The sequence below is a fragment of the Cygnus olor genome, chromosome 3, assembly GCF_009769625.2.
Source record: "Cygnus olor isolate bCygOlo1 chromosome 3, bCygOlo1.pri.v2, whole genome shotgun sequence".
NCBI lineage: Eukaryota > Metazoa > Chordata > Aves > Anseriformes > Anatidae > Cygnus > Cygnus olor.
Window position 1 is genome coordinate 83,168,912 of NC_049171.1, and position 17,391 is coordinate 83,186,302.

The following is a 17,391-nucleotide window of genomic DNA, read 5'->3' on the forward strand; positions in this document are numbered from 1 at the left end:
ACCCTATTTTATGAGGTTAAAGATCTTCAATACTAGCTTACACAATCTTATTTCTGTCACGTGTCTGGTAAGGTAAGTAACTCCTTCAAGCTGAAAATTTGGAAACCTTCAGAAGGAGCAGGATTTTGAACATATTCTTCCAGAATTCAGGCAGATGTTCTATGTCAAAAACATTCTGTTTGCCTACGTGTGACTCTAAGATGTAATAAAAATTTTACCCACCCTCTTTTTTCATTCATGATTTATAAGGTTGGACGTGGCTTGGCTTACCTTACACTGCAGGATCTAGCTCCCCAGCTGAAACAAATGAGAAACACGTCTTATGAGTCCTCATGGGATTTAGGCATAAAACCAATGTTGAACATTTCCTTCCTATCAAGACTTCAGTGGACACGTGCACATTTAGCAACATAAACTGAGGCAAAGGAGTTCAGGTGCCGAAACAGAAAGGTGTTTACCACTACCACCCCAAAACAAACAAAAAACAGCTAAACAGGAGTTTCTGCATGTTAGTGTTAGGTAGATACTTGAATGCTTGAATTTCCAATGTGAAACTGAACCATCATTGTTTAACACTATGAAACTCAGATCAAATTACTTGTTTCCTTCAGGAGGACTAACCCCTGGTCCTCTCAAAGGATCCTGCTTACTAGTTCCTGAAAAATCAAAGACAAAATGAGTCTATTTTTGGTTCTAAATTTTAAAAGAGCAGAAACTTATCTCCAACACCCTTCCTCGCAGTCTTAACAGAACCTGGCCTGGGAAAGACTTATGAAGAAAGCAGTGGAGCTACAACTCCATTCAGTGCCTTACATATAACCATCAACTGAACTTCAGCTCTTAAAAACGCTCTTTACATTCCTATGGAGCATGCATCTGTCAGCTGTTGTTAATTTTATGATACATTGTACAACTGGCCATCAGGGCTAGCAGAAATCTCTTCAAGACCCAAATTCAGGATTCCAGCATCACACTGTACAAATGGAGTGTATTTTCCTTTTAGTCTTTGCAATGTTTTTTACGTTTATTCCCAGCATTATTTTCAGATGAAGACAGATTAAAGTCTTATTTAAATAGATACGCCTAGGTTATAGTTTCTATAATCATTTGGAAGGATTAAGAACAGTCTTTAAACCAATCTGGACCTTTCCAATGCACCAGAGCTGAATACTCATAAGGCCACTCCACACAGAGGCCTGTCTACTTCTGTCTTAAAATTTCCCATGATTTCTCTTTCATAATCTAATTAAAATCCACTGTCTACTTATTTGGAACACTTTCTCTGATACCGAAACCGAATATTCTGTGCTGAATGTAAGTTAATTTCATCAGTTTACCATACCATGCACTTTCACAAAACCCCAACCTCCCCTTTTCCCCACCAACCCCAACATTTTTACACTTACAGGAGCACATCAGGATGTGGCAACCTCCCTAACTCCTATAGCTTTATCTTTTCAAAAGAAAATTTTAGTTTCTCCTAAATTAAGTTTCTCCCAATTTAAGGTTGGACTAGATGATCTTAGAGGTCTTTTCCAACCTGAATGACTCTGTGTTACTATGAAATGGAGGACTCCACATTCCTAAGGCTTGCAGTACACAAAGGCTCAAGGTTAAAAAAAAAAGTGCTTAACTGACAGCTTGTTTCAAAAGAAGAAACTGGGCTGATGTTATCAAACATTCTCCATCTCTTCTACAACATAATACAATTTTTTCAGTCGTTCTATATGATATGTTAAAATTATGAAGTCTTCTTCCCATTCCCTCACAACTAGGAATAGAGAAAGGGAATGCGATTGTGGCTGAAGGTAGAGAAGAATTCACATCCCACAAGCCTGACAGCTCTCAAACTACTCTAGACCTTAACTATGCCAACAGAAGCAGACAGAATACAGCTTTAAACACATTTCATCTGATATATATCATATTCACTACTGCTGTCCATTGTGAAACAATTTCATTAAAACAGAAGTAAAGGAAAAAAAAAACAAAAACAAAACAAAACAAACAAACAAAAAAACCTAAACACTAAAAATCCCTAGAAATTACATGACCTGGCAGAATAAGCCTAGCAAAACCAGGTTCCAGTGGTCCTGCCTCCATGGCCAACCCCAGCCACATGTTCCCTATCTCTGTGTTGTACCCATCATTTACGCCTGTGAGATCATACACTGAGCAATGCAGAAACTGAATGCAAATTAGAATTAAGCCAGCCAACAAAACAAAGCAGTCTGTAGCCAAACCATCCCCCTGAACGGTTTGCCACATGATCACTGGTGCAAGAAAGAAGGTAGGGACAACATATGGTGAGGATGGCAAAGAGGAGGCTGGGATCATGCAGCTGCCCAGACAGACCGATTTGTCACAGAATGGTATCTGTTAGTGTTTGCAATCCAAAAGTGCACAAATAAAAGCTCAAAAAGCTTACAGAGTTCTACTTTCTACTGATTTCTTGTCTCCCCACAATAATATAACTTTCTGTTTTTCTAATTTGGTTGCATCTGGTTAGGAGAGAGAATAATCCTGGGCAAATGCGCACAAACTGCTCAGTGACTCAGAATTGTACGTATGATCTAATGATTAGAGCCTGCGTTAGCACAGAGATTTCATATTATTCTTCAGTTTCATCAGTAACGTTTAATAGCTGTAAGCTAAATTATCTGATTTTTTTAATCACATTTGTGATACGGACAGACTCCTCTCTCCATATCTGTTGCAGCCAGCATTCACAAACAAAACAAATTCCTTGCAAATATTTGAGAAACGACTCATAAAAGGGAAAAAAAGCAAAAAGAAAAGGAATGAAGCAATACAAATTGAAGAAAGGAAATCCATTGGCATGTCTTAGAAAGCATTAACACTGCCAGCTAAAATAATATTGTAATTAGCAACGGATTTGGATTCTGTACACGTAAGAAATGATACAACAACCTGCTATTGGAGACAATACCATTCAAATGTTACTGAGGAACAAAGAGTGGTACATAATTATGTGCAAGGAGTGGGAGGGTTACAAGAAATGTTCAATCTAGTACACTGAACCACAGCTGAGAAAAGGCTAAAACAATAACCTTGAAAACAAGCATTAATATGCTACTGTCACAGCACATGAAGGATAAAGAAGAACATGTTTGTTTCCACAGTGAGCCACATTTTGCATACAGGCAGACCTACCTTTCACAAGACAGTCATACACATATATGCATACTATTTGTATACACAGGTGAAAGTGAAATGTTGCTTTAACATTAACTAAAGAGAATCGAGACTTCACCCTAGGACTGCATATTATTAAAGGTACTATAAAAACAGCATCATAGTTTGTAGCCTGTTTAGTAATAATTTTGACAATATTAGCTGGGAGAACATACATGTGGTCATTTTTTTCAGTTTAGACTTTTTTTTTTTTAAATTACAACTATAAAAAAAACAAATGCTCAAATATGACTTCTGGTGCCTGTGCTGGAATTAATAATTGCTAGTTGTCCCTGAGAGACAGCATCAACCAACTTCTCCTAACAGTGATGTAAAATGAAATTCATTAATACTGTATTTGCAGAGCACTCAGATACCACAGCGAGCAACACCATGGAAAAGCCTATGAGGAAATAAATCATTCTATATTCAGTGCAGGATCTGGCAGATGTGCAATAAAGAAAGCCTGGAGACATGCATTAAATACGAAGATAAAAAAAGATTCTACCCATTACTAACAGAAATAATATCCCCTGAATGAGCATCATCTCCCTTAGGCATTAAATGTTTGATGTATTCTCATTCAATACAATGGAAAAGCCTTCTGATTAACTAATGTGGTAAGATTATAGCAAGCACCAGTTAGGTATTCCATGTAAAAGGTAGCATTGGATAATGTAATTAAAGTCTATCATAAATATATGTTCTGGGGCCTAGTATTTCCTCATTTCCAAATGCTTATTTTTGCTACGAAATAACACTCCCACACTGCAACAATTATTAGCAAATGTATATTATCCCAGCACCCAGAGGTTCCTATCACCACAGCTCTAGGTGTGTGGGCACAGTAAATCAATCTGTTTCACTCTGATGCTGCCAGACTGCTTCTGTCACCAAACTATCCTGCTTTACAGCTAGCTCAAGTGAGTCAGGAGCGCAAAAAACATGACAAAGAAAGGCTCAAAGGTAGTGACAAAACCTGCAGGTTCCCAGCTAGCTCAGATTTCTGTACTGACATCGCTCATCGCTCTGTAAATCACTCATTTTATTTTATTCTATGACAGGTCAGTTTTGCTCTCCTGTCCATGTAAGATGTGCTTTATCTTACCCCGTCAGCTCAAATCTGAAGTCGGAGTTCAACTTTCTCCTGTTAGCCAGCAAGGGGGCTGCGGGACAGGAGGGATGTGCGAGGAGGACTAGGATGCGCTCGTGGGTTGGGAAGTTCTACCAAAGCTGCTTTCTGCAGGAGATCAGAAATGGGGAGAAGAGCCACGGGGACTCCACTCATGTCTGTCTAGAAAAGTGAAATACCTGATAGAATAATCTGGCTGGCAGATGTAGTCTCAATATCCGTGCTGAGATGCAGCAGAGCTGTTACATGTTCTGACTATTGCATACAACCTGCTTTAGAAGGACGAGGCTAGCCTGTGCTTACCTAGCAAGGGGAAGACGGGCTCATGAATATGTGAAACTCCCAGAGCCCAACGAGTTATGCATGTGCTTTCTCTCCACACTACTGCCTGTGGCTCGGGCTCCAAGCATATTTGCTGCTTAGGGACAACCAGCTCCATTTGTTAACTGGTGACCATGGAGTAGGGCTTGGACCCTCCTCTGCCCAATTCAGACATGCCACAAGAGGGACTTTGGGTCTAATTCAGCCAAATGTATTCTGGCTATCCATCTTGAGAAGCTTCGAAATTTGGCAGAGCTATTGATGTCTTTACTGCTTTCTTTCCCACTGGAGAAAATAATCAGTTAAAAAGGTGCATACATACTTTCTAAGATAATCTGACCGGTTGCAGGGGAAAAAATATTTATCTTCGTGAATATATGTGTCCAAAGATGAGTCACAGTTCCCTTTCAGGAATCAATTCTGACTAATTTCTAAGGATGCAGCTGGCCAGATCCTCACGAGAAAAGAGATTAATAATTTTAGTAGATGAACCCTCCAGCACAGCATAGTAGAGTGTAATGACATGTTTGCCATCAGCTAAGATGACGGTAGCAGGTAACAGTCCTTGTTTCTCCAGCAGATGTGAAAAAAGCTAATACAGATATATTTTCCACCCACTGTGTCATTCTTATTATTGAACTACTGGAAATTGGAGTAGCATAGCTAGCGTACCAGTGAACTTCTACTTGACACAAGCAGGACACACCATGTGAGACGAACCATGAGTCATCTGTTCATACAAGGTCTGCTCATTTCAACATAGAATTAAGACAATTAAATCTGATATTCTAATTGAAAGTGGCATGTTAAAACTAAGTTCTCTCTGTTCAAGAATGCAGAACTGAATAAAAATTTAACCGGTTTTAATGGGAATAAAAAAACCAAACCAACCTAAATGCAAGAGAACAGAGTTGGCAATCACTACATCATAATCAGGACATTCTAACAGAAATATCCGAATTTGTAAACATAAACAAACTGAAACATGGAATAAAAAAAATCATTCACAGTGAGAAAAGCAGGAAGTCCTAATATTTATCTTTGGAAAAGGCCAACAGTTGGCCTATAATTACAAGGATCAAAGAGGATGGCAGCAAAACTCACAAGAATTACTACAGAGAAGTGACTTTGATTCTTTGTAGCTCAAGAGCACTCAAATATATTGATCCCTTCATTTGAATACTCTAAAATTTCCTGTCTGAGGAATCTGAACAAGACATAAGGGAAACCAAAGGTAATAAAATAGTATAAGCTTATGTTTTATTTACTTGTTCAAAAAGCTCACAGGACTGATTATCTCCCACAAACTGACAGAAGCACTAATGACAAACACAGTTCCCTTCCCTGGTTAAAATTTTAGCTCATCTCTCTTTTTTTTTTTTTTTTGGAAAGGGGATAGCTTTTGATACTTTGTATTCTAAATAAATGGCATCTAAATTATCTATTGCCAGGTACATCAATATAAATTTACAGGTTCTACCTATAATTGTGTGTGACTGGGGGAAACTTGGGACGCTAGAGCCACAGGGAAATGAAACCAGTTTTTCAAAGACAGTTTCATTGGTGTTGCTCTTAAAACATACATTTCTTTTTCAACACATCAGAAAAACATAATTCCTTACTTCACAGATGTCTGTCAAAGCTGATACATACTCACTGGTTATCAAAGGATGAGTATCACTTTTGGTCATGTAACAGAAATAATCAAAGTCCTGGAATAGGCAGTGTCATGAAGTGATATGTCTCCATGGTTATTACATTGAAATAACATGTCAGTTTTGATCAAAAGGTAATCTCTAATGAACCAGGACTTCGTCTAGTAATTTTCTTTTACTTTCTTGGTCAGGAGATTACAAAGAAGTTAAATAAAGATTAACTTTTGTTGGAAAAGTGTGTTCTTTGTTCTTTACCACACAAAGACATGTTATGTTAGGGTGCTGGTACAAGTAGCAACCACTTAATTTATTTTTTTAGAATTCCCTTTGTGATCCATATATTAGATAAATCTCTGTCAAAAATGATTGTTGTCAAAATACACAGGTTCTTTTTGCCATTTAAAGATATATCCTACCCCTAAAAATCATACTTTTATCAGATTATATAGAATAATTAATGTGCTATTATTCAGGAGAAATGTGTGTGAGATTGTTAGAACTCTTTAGGTATTCTTATTTCTTTTAGCATTTAAACGCTCTTTGCTGGTTTTCCACACAGTTTTACATAAAGCAAGTTTAGTCATTTAGTGTCAGCATGTAATCCCTCTTTGGTTAGGGACTTTGAACTTCCAAACAATCATTAAGAAAGCAGGCACCTGAGAAATACCTGTAGCACAGAAACCTGTGCCAGTTGGCTAAAGCTGACAGTATTTTCCAGTGCTTCAGAATCATCAGTAGCATAGACATGTTGGTTTACTAAATTATTTTGCTATTGCTTAAAAGAGGAAACTATCTTGTCCCACAGGATGTAACAGCAATATCTCAGGTTACATTGCCTACTATTAATATGGCTATAATGGCTTTAAAAATCTACCTAAACACCGCACCACATTTTTAACCACTTGCAAAGTGCAAGCCTCTACTTCAGCTACAGTAAGAGTCGTAAAAGTTTCAGATTTTTGATAGCAAGGCACCAAAGAGAGCTAAAGAATTATTGGACAAATTGGACAACACTGCTCAACAACAGTTTGCATTTTATGTATGTCATTTGAGTCTGCATTTAAAGTAAAAGAAACATTACGTAGCAGTCAATAGCATAACAACATAAAGACCTTGGTCTTACCCTTTGTTTTCAAGTCATTTAATACTTTCGATTCCACGGGCAGGATATCGCTCACTAGTTTTATCTCAATATTTCGGGATGCCAGTTCAAGCAATTTTTCAAAAAGACGCTGACCCTAGGAAAAACAGGAAAGGAAAGCAGAAGTTTTAAGATAGAATTTTTTAAGTAGAACATCAAAAAAATTAAAGATGCACATTAAAACAAAACATTTTGTATAACAGCTGAGTAAATATGTTCCAAAATACGGTTAAATCTACCCTAAAGGTTAGAAAATTACTGTTCTGAATGACAAACTTGCTTCCTCCTTTTCCCAGACTGTGCAATACCATCAATGACAGGTGTCACACTGAGAATGAAGTGTCCGGTTCTTTATGCTTCATAAATGTATTTCTATATTAGTTTTCTTATAAATAATTACATTCTGTTAAATTAGGATAAAAAGTGCAAGGAAAAGACTTACAGATTACATATATTTTTGTATTGAGTGATTTTTTTGTAAGTGGTTCTAACCATAGTACAAAACATTTCCTGTGGTCACATGTTCGTTTTCAGATGAGCTATACCAGGAAGGAGAACAATAATGTAAATGTATTTCATACACTTCTCCTTTTTACAATGCTTTTACTTTATTATGTCAACCCTATTTCTAACAGAACAAAAAAGGGAATTTCATACTCATTTGTATACACATTAAAACAGAAATCAAGGTAATTGTTTCATATGAGAAATACAATTTTCAATCAAGTCACATTTTTCCATGTCCAAGAAGCAAAGAAAAAGTAGACCTTTGCATTGTAAATGTTAATTTTTGGATTCAATATCTTAAGTTAAGGGAAAATGCTTGGTTAGAAGCATCTAGCTATATGATGTGCAGAATAAAAGAATAAAATATCCAATGTACTATTGGATATTGTGCTGTGGTTACTACAGCCACTAGAACCCGCTTCCTTGTTGCTGTTCGAGCAGGCTACAGCAGACACCACTTACAATTAGCAGTAGCATACACAAAATCTTTGGGTTTAATCAGCAAAGTGTCTGCCCTAGCTACATAGCTCACAGAGATTCAGTATTGTGCTGGTCACGAGGAAAAATCTCGTATGTCAAGCTAAAGCAAAAAAGCAAATCATATCAACTTTCAGTTAGGTAGAAGGTAAAGCTTTCCACAGGACCATGTTAGAGAATTCTCCATACAAAATATTACTCTAAAAGTCTTAGAAGGATCTTTCTGTTTGACAAAAACAACCAATGCAAAACAGTTTGGGATGAAGCAATCTGATGTTGTGTGTACTAACAAAACTTCAGACAGAAAACCCTCCTCCCACATCGCAACCAGAAGCAGAAAGCCATCCTTTGCCCTGTAATTACCTGCAGATTGACACTTGGAGCCTTGCTGGGATTTCAGCAGTCACAGAACCTAGCTCTTCATCTGTTTACAGTACAGACATATTTCCCAAGATTCACTTCCAAATGTCTGAATATATGTGGCAAAATAAGAATACCCAGCCTCCTAAAAACTAGGTTTCTCAATATTATAGAGCAGCCAGAGGCTGCAATGGAAACACAAAACTACTGTTTACGTTTTACTTCTGTTACGTATGCCTGCTTGCTGGCTCAAACCCACAGCACAGCTCCCTGCTCATCCCAGGGCTTGCAGGAATTTGTCAGCCAACAACAGAGATCAGCTCCACTGTGACCCTGGGGGTCAGAAGTGCACTGGCTGCCCTGGTCCCCTTAGAGGGTCTTTCCTGCAATTGGTGCAGACTGGCACTCTAGTCAAATCTGGGACCTACAATGACTGTACTGGTTTCTGCTCAGTTCCCAGCCCATGCCTTGACCCGTTTTACCCAATCTTAGTATGTGCTGATGTGACCAACACAGCACCCTGGCTAGACCACCTAGCTGTCTCTTACAGACAGTCTGCCATTTCAATAGGCCATCTTCTGGGTGAACAGATCACTTGGAGTGCAGCCCTGCGTTCCAATCAAGGCATCTTCTCTGAAAATACATCTCTTTTCCATTATAGAACATTCAAAGCTATACATTTATCATGTTCTTTTTCATCATAATATGCTCATAAATGGTGAAACCTCACATTGATAGAAACATTTAAAGCATCTCTTGTGATGGTTACAGAATCATAAACTGTGGCTGATTAAGACTAGGAGCACACTCACCAGAAACGTGTGTGTTTATACAGGAATACAAAAACCAGCACCCCACCAACCAGTGTCAGAACTGGAAATAATTTCTGCTGTCTCCTCTCAGTGCATCATCCCTCAGCAGGGATCGAAACTCTCACCACGGCTTAGTCTAGGCACTCTGTACAACTATGACAAATACACTTGTCTTTAAAAATCTGCATGTACTACAGTAAAGTAGGATACTAGAGATTCTTTCTTCATTGTCGAAGTACCTGGCCTTCTTTTCCCATTAATATTAATTTGAAACTCAGTTTCTACACTTTCTGACATGTTTACTTGCAGTTTTACCATTTTGTTCTATGAAAAGGGAAAAAGACAGGACAGAAGGTCTGAAGAGTTTTGTCACTACTGTCAGCACATTTGAAATGCTTCTGTTGAATATAAACCTTCATGTTGTCATTCAGACCACATTTCCTTTGTGAGACAATATCAGGCTGCTGTGCGACTACGTGACAGCGATCAGAATAATTTCTATGGAGTTAGCTTGTGAGGGCTGAGAAGTAGTAACAAGCCAAGTGCTATGAAAATGCAGCATGCTACTTTATACCTTATTTGCATTTTAACAGAATATACCATTAGGAAAAATGCCTATCCTGATGAAATATTCTCTTACACTTTCCACAGTGCTGTGTTAGCAAACCTACTGAAAACGACAAAATAGGCTGTAAAATGTATACATCAAATGAACAGACAGACACTCTCATGACAGCTTTAAACTACTATCCACCTGAAACATCAGTCCCAACTGTACACCATAGCAAGCTGGTGAATTTAAAACAGACAAAAAAAGTTACTACTACCAAAAAGCTCTGAAATTCCCCCCAAAGGAATTTCTTAACCCTTACTAGGCAAACTGATTCTATCCTGGCTGACTTCCCTTGCTTACTGTCATCTTTGTTAGTATGCATTCCTCATTAAAAATAAAACGGGATATATAAACATGAAAATGCTATGTTTATTAAGTTTTCTAAAATTGAATTATTGTGCTCTTTGTCAGCTTAGATACCTACAATTGAGACAATGCTTAGCTTTTATTGTGACAGAATAAAACTGGTTACTTCCAGATTTTTTTTTCTGAATTTATTCTACATAGTTCTACTAATATTTTAAAATATTATCCTACGATCAACCTTTTGGGTATATCTAAAAAACATCACTAACAATCACCGCTTGCCAGCAGAAACCAACAGAAGAAATAAATGAAGAAATAAATGAAGAAATCCTAAATTCAACTTTTGCTATGTAATGCTGAATAGAGAAACTCAAAAGCTCTCCTCATGTTCTTCTAGCAAAACAGGTAAGGAAAAGGGAGGAAATGTCGATTATTGGAATTTCAGAGTTAAAAAAAATGCTTTCACTATAAAAACTCTCACTTTTTAAAATTTCTTTTCTATGTCTCATTCTGTAGCAGCTGCATCAGGGAAATGCCACTATCTGAAGGGGAGAGATGGCTTTGTAAAGATGAGTTTACAGAAAATAAAATACACTGCAATCTCCGTATCTGGCTATAGCCAATTTCTGCTGGTAGCCACTAAGTTTTTTTAATAGTTGTCAAGGACAGATACTTAAGCTTTGGCAGTGGCATTTGTTCTACCAAACAAATCACGTAAGACCCTTGGGTGATGGCTGTCTGCAAGTGACACACAGCTCACCCTGAGATTCACTGCAAAGCCGGACAGCTGGCTTACATGACACGTTTAGGTGGAGTGGGAGCCTTCTCCCATCAAGCCATTTGGGAGTGCACAATAGGTACGTAGGTAACTAGAGATAAGTCAGAATCACCTGGTGTCTGTGTGATGAGTGTAAAAGTCAGACACAGGCCTATCCTCTGATCATCGTACAGTTCTGCAAATATCCATCCAGGGAGAACTGGCTACTCACGGCAATACCAATAAAACATGATAGCATTGACTCTTACTTGTTAAACTTAAAATGAAATTTGCAAGAGAAGACTTGCTGAAACTATATAAGGTCACTTTGAATTAATGTTTCTAAACATGAGATGACTCAGAGGAAATGAATTGTGAAAATCGTGAAATTGGAATGATTTTATGTTCACCTCTCCCTTCACTGCAACTGAACTATAAGCTATCTTCCAAAATTGTTTCCACTGTCCTCTGATATCTCTGAACATCAGACTGCCACAGGAGGATTCACATGTTCGCATTCTCCAAAAATCTCAAAGCCTTCTGTGTAACTACCCTGCTATCTTGAAAATGCACAGATGAGAACACAAAGATGCCAAAGCACATTTTTCCTCTGAATGAGAAAAGCAGGTATAGAAAGCTTACTCATTATTTTGCCAAACAAATATTTGTTTACTTGACCTGCTAAGCTGTGGAAGCACACAGAACATTGTAGCATCATGTATCTGCATTTGAAGACTCCAATTCAGCAAGACTTATAAACTCAGATGCATGAGCACAGCAGCTGCAACCTGGACAGCTCAGTCAGCAATAACTGTTTCTTTAGATTTAGAACCACAAAACATGGCGAGGCAACTGGTAAGGACACAAGGTAACATAACCACAAACAAAAACAAAGAAAAATACGGCACAAAATTCTGCAATTTTATACATACAAAAGCATACATGCTTATCTATAGTCCATATATATATTGGATGTGCATATATATATATATATATATGCATTCATGTCTGTATACAATACTGCAGAAACTTCCTGCTGTATTTTTCTTCAGTATGTATATTGGACACAGATTTATGTGTGTATATAAATACACAAACACACATGTAGAGAACATAGCTAAACCCTATAATAAATTGAGAAAAAGCAATCTAGCCTACTCATCTCTTCTTTAAAAATCCACATCTGTTAAAGTGCTCTCATAAAGAAACTTGCTTTATAATATGTTGTAATATTCACAAAATGAAAATTGTTAGTTATACAGCAGAATGTGGGTCCATATGGAAAACGGTTATGTCCTTAGTCTCTGATAAAACAAGCATCATCCAGGGAACAACTAGAACTTACTAAGCACCTCAGAAGCTAGAAGTTTTGCATCTCCCTCCATGTAACACTTCTCCTGTGTGACGGCAAATTACTCCTGAACTCAGATTTGTAAAGACTCAAGGATGTTTGACTTATACTTCTGAAAATTACCGGATAACTGAAGATCCTCTCAAATTTCTCTTTCATTTTATTAGTGGAGAAAGCAAATGCAACAATACAAATTTTCTTCCCTCTTTCACCCACTAAGCTTGGTATACCTTCTCCAGGGCAGTGATTTGCTAAAAAAAACTCTGCTTCTTTGTCAATTTCTTTAGCAATTAGACTGGTCAATAACAGCACAGTGTTTTAGGATGAATAGACAAGCTTGACAGAGAGATCTATCAGCTGTTCAGCCCACACTGCTGTACAAATGAGGAAATGACTGGAATATTAATCACTTTTTAAACAGAAGTAATTACTTGCTTTTGTAAGACCTATGTATTCCAAATAGATAACTAAATAGAATGTTATAAAAAATGTCTAATTTTTTATGATCTTAACAGTGTATTTGGGGATGAAGGAGCAAATCCACTTACATGTATCTTCTTTCTTTCCCTGCTCTGACATTCAGCAATATCGTATAGCTTTTACTTTGCATGAAAATGTGGAACAGTGAATGGATTTGATGCTTAACAGCTGAAATCCCAATTTCCAGTTTGCTATTTTTACTCTCTGTTTGGGATTTGTTCGGCTCTGCTGGTTTTGAAGCAAATGACATGTTGAATATTTTCAGACAAAAAATTTTTAAAAGATTCATGCACATACCAATTCATGCACATCCTGAAAACATCTAAAGCACTATGTCTTTGAATTCATCTGCTTGAATGACAGTACATGGGTTTGAAGTTTCTTAGGCAGTAAATTTAAATAAAGCTTAGCTGCATAATTACATTGTGAAAAATCTCAATATTTTGATACTCAATAATTTTAGTCACTAACTATATTCCAATATTTATAAGCATTGTAAAAGGAAGGGTTTGGGCTACATTTTCCATTTGACTGCTCACCTCAAGTTTTCACTCATTTGAATGGACATGCAGTAGATTTATTCTGAAGGCAAGTGAATGTATGCCCTTCAATTAGGCTATAGCCTCTCTAAAAAGAAGTAGCGTCTAATTCAGAATTTGAAAACACAGGCTATTTGAAATACTATCTTTGGTTGCTCAGAATACCAGTCATTGTCATCAGCTAGCAAAAGGCATTTTTACTGCATAGCATCGACAGAACTAGAGAGGAAAGTGAAAAGTTTGTGACATAGTATAGTATTGTAGATTCCTTACAGTTACCCTGCTGTCATTTTAACCCAATTCCATGTCAACTGAGTGGGTTTTTTTTTTTCCATCAAAGAATCCATTTGGTTGAAATAGATACTCTCAGCCTCTCAGTTCTTTGATATCTTAGTTTGACAGGGTGATATTAGGTGGAAACCTGCCCTTACCACCTTTCTAAGAGGATTGCTATCAAGAATTATGTGTTTGTTGGCATAGTATCATTGTAATGACTGTCTCATTTGCTATGTATGATTTATAATTTTTCCTATTGCACATAATTGCAGAAATCCTGAACCCCCACCAAGATCCACTTTGAAAAGATATGAAGAATCATGTGATACATTTTGTACCAGATGAGTTGTAAGTGTAATTCTACTCATATATTTGGCTGCAGAATTAATCCACATACTCGATCTTTTACCTGATCAGTTTCATCAAACAGAAAATAAGTATATGGATTATGGATATTCCCAAATTATGGATGTGTTAATAGAGGTGTAAATTTGCAGGTTTCTAAAGATTACACAATTACATCCTTTCCTAAGATGGAAGCAATATGAATATGTGATGGATATGTTTGCTAGTCCAGTGTGCCACCACTCTCAGAAAACTAATGTATTGTTAGGAAAATCCTCATAAGAAAATATTTTTTAATCATTTTTTAAACTACCAAACAAATAGGTCTGCTACAGGGAAGGGCTGCAGCTCTAAAAAATTAATAGTGAAACAACAAAAACAGATTGTTAAAGTCCCACCCTTTTGTTAGTCTAGAACATACCTGGCATGCTGATGGATGACTGTGATTGAGGTCCCACTGGGAAGATACTATGTCAACAGACTTTTCAGCCATATTTAGCAAATTCATCCAGCCTTGGAAAAGAGACAAATGAGATGGTGCACTGTCTGAATAGTTGATCCCTTCAGGAATATTTTCCACAAGAGCAACCCTGAGAATAGATAAGGAAAAAATAAGCACTTAACATAAGCACTTTTCTTTATGAAAAAGTCCCAAATCGTAAAAAAAAAAATGTCAGGTTTGGGCCTGTGGTTCAACATCTGCTCCCAGAGGCTCTCAGCAGTTGGACACCTCACAACTCACTCTGAAGTTGCCAACTGCCATGCTCTGCACTTCCCAAAACAGTAAAATGCAGAGATGATGTACTGTTAATGTAGCAAAGCAAACTAAGCAAAGCAAACAAAGCTTTTGAAGCTCTGCAACATTAAACATAGAAAAGTGGAGTCAGTCCTTAAGGTGAGGATGGAAAGCATGAAATCTCTTCATTCTTTGTGACTCTCATCCTTGCATTTAATTTCTTTAAGATGCACACTCCCAGGCATTCTGTAAAGGTCTGCCTTTACAGCTGGCATTTTATTACATTGCAGTCTCTGCATATGAATTCTCCCTTTCCAACTGCTTTAAGCTACCTAGTTGTTCTGCTTTGTTTACTTGCATATGGCTCTGACTAGGATCATGTAGTTAAGAAAAGGAGGAGGATTATGCTTATTTGTTTTTATTATTATTATTATTTAATTTCCTGTTCTTTTTGGAAGGCTCCCTGATCTTACTGTCAATATTGTTCAAAATGTTTGCAAATTACAAATATTCACATGGATCCAAGAAGCTAAACAAACATTGTAGAGACTACTCCTTTTCACTGCATCCAACTAAATCAAGTACTTCCAAACTGTTTCTGAACTTCTCATCACTGTTAATTATCAACCTTAGCAATATAAATATGGTTTTCAAAGTTTTTTTTTGTTTGTTTTTTAAAGCAAATCATTAATACAAACATCTAGTATAAATTAGAATTGGGAATTGGGCACTTTCTGTTAAAAAAACAAAACAAAATAGTTCAGTATCTTCCTACAGGGTTGTATGGAAAATTTTACAGCTATTTCAGAAAATCTAGTATGTTTGTGAAGTTAATACATTAAAAGATTAAAGTTTAGTAGTCTTTAACACTGGGGAAAAAAGTATTTTGATAAAGTAAATTTGTGGTATACTATATTTTTATTTTCCTGGCTTGGCAAAAAAATAAAAAACAGAACAGGCACAGCTCCTCTTTCATTAAAACTTCAAATATTCCCTAAAATCAAACAACATACATATTGCTAAACTACAGTTACTGACAAGGCTCTCCACAACACAATTTGAAAACACTATTCTACTGGTTAACATTAAACTTAACATCATTACAGTAACACCTGTAGCACTAGCAAATTAACTGTAAGAGATTAAAATTATAACTTGTTTTTTAATGTCTTCTAGTATGTTTTATTCTAAAGCATTTTAACTACGTTAACTCTTGTTTATAAACTTTTCAAAATAACTAGTGCTCTAAAATTAAACTGCCCTTATTCATCTATTGGCATTGCCATATTTTCAGAAAGAAAATTTTAGTCTAACACCCAAGGTTTCTAGATTTGTTTCTGCTGCACTTAATACTCTTTTGGATCTTAATAAAGATTTAGTTAGAACCATTGAAATCCTAGTTACTTTCTTTTTAAACAGTTAACGTTGCTAAGAGTCCCAATACAATTAATAGCTTCCATGGTCCCAGAGCTGTTGTATACAAGGACGGGCACCTACTCTCCAAAGAGGGAGAAATCAGGCAGAAAAGGAAAAGTGATCTCTACTAGGACATTGAAAAAAAAGACAGTGGCAAAGATGAGAAATGAATTCATGTCTTTCTGGGCCTCTTCCATTGCCCATGCAATCACATGTGGATACGAGTTACTTTAAATCTTCTCCAAAGACATTTATTTGCTCAGGATATTGTCCACTCAGGTTTTGACCTGGCCAAGACCAGGGAGCTTAATATTATTTTTGAGATTAGGGCCCTGATCCAGCCAAACACATATATGCTTATTTCTGAGGCATTGACTTCATGTTATTGAGTGGTCAACTGTCTCCAAGTGGAGATCAGTAATGAGTGGTATTCCCCAGGGGTCAATATTGGGAGTGGCACTATTTAACACCTTTGTCAACGACATGGACAGTGGGATCAAGTGCATCTTCAGTGAGTTTGCCAATGACACCACTGTGTGGTGCAATTGACACGCAGGAGGGAAGGGATGACATTCAGAGGGACCTGGGAAGGCTTGAGAGGTGGGCCAGTGCAAACCTCATGAGGTTCAGCAAGGCCAAGTGTAAGGTCCTGCACCTGGGCCAGGGCAATCCCAAGCAGAAATACAGGTTGGGTGGAGAAGGTCAAGGTGTCAGGGTCAAGGTGCCTCTTGGTAAGGAAGCTTGCCCTTGCTGTTGGGCTGAACTTGCTCTTCACCAAGAGACCAGCTTCCGGCTTTTCAATCTGCCATTCAACACACTAGGACTAACTAAGGGATTTTGATTATGCAGCTTCTGCCATTTTATAATTAGGGTCTGATTATATAATAGAAGCCAAATGCCTTCCAGTTATTGAAACCATTCTTCAGAATGGATAGTATCCATTAATATATATTTCCCAGTCTTTTGTTTAAG

The 17,391-nt window shown here is 37.1% G+C and overlaps 1 protein-coding gene across 1 annotated transcript in view; it reads right to left on the reverse strand.

Annotated features, from left to right (window-relative positions):
• Nucleotides 1–17,391, reverse strand: part of PLD5 (phospholipase D family member 5) — a 326,396-nt gene that overhangs the window by 60,557 nt on the left and 248,448 nt on the right. The window contains 2 exon segments of the mRNA XM_040551381.1: nucleotides 7,427–7,541; nucleotides 14,689–14,857. Coding sequence (XP_040407315.1) covers nucleotides 7,427–7,541; nucleotides 14,689–14,857 — 284 coding nt within the window.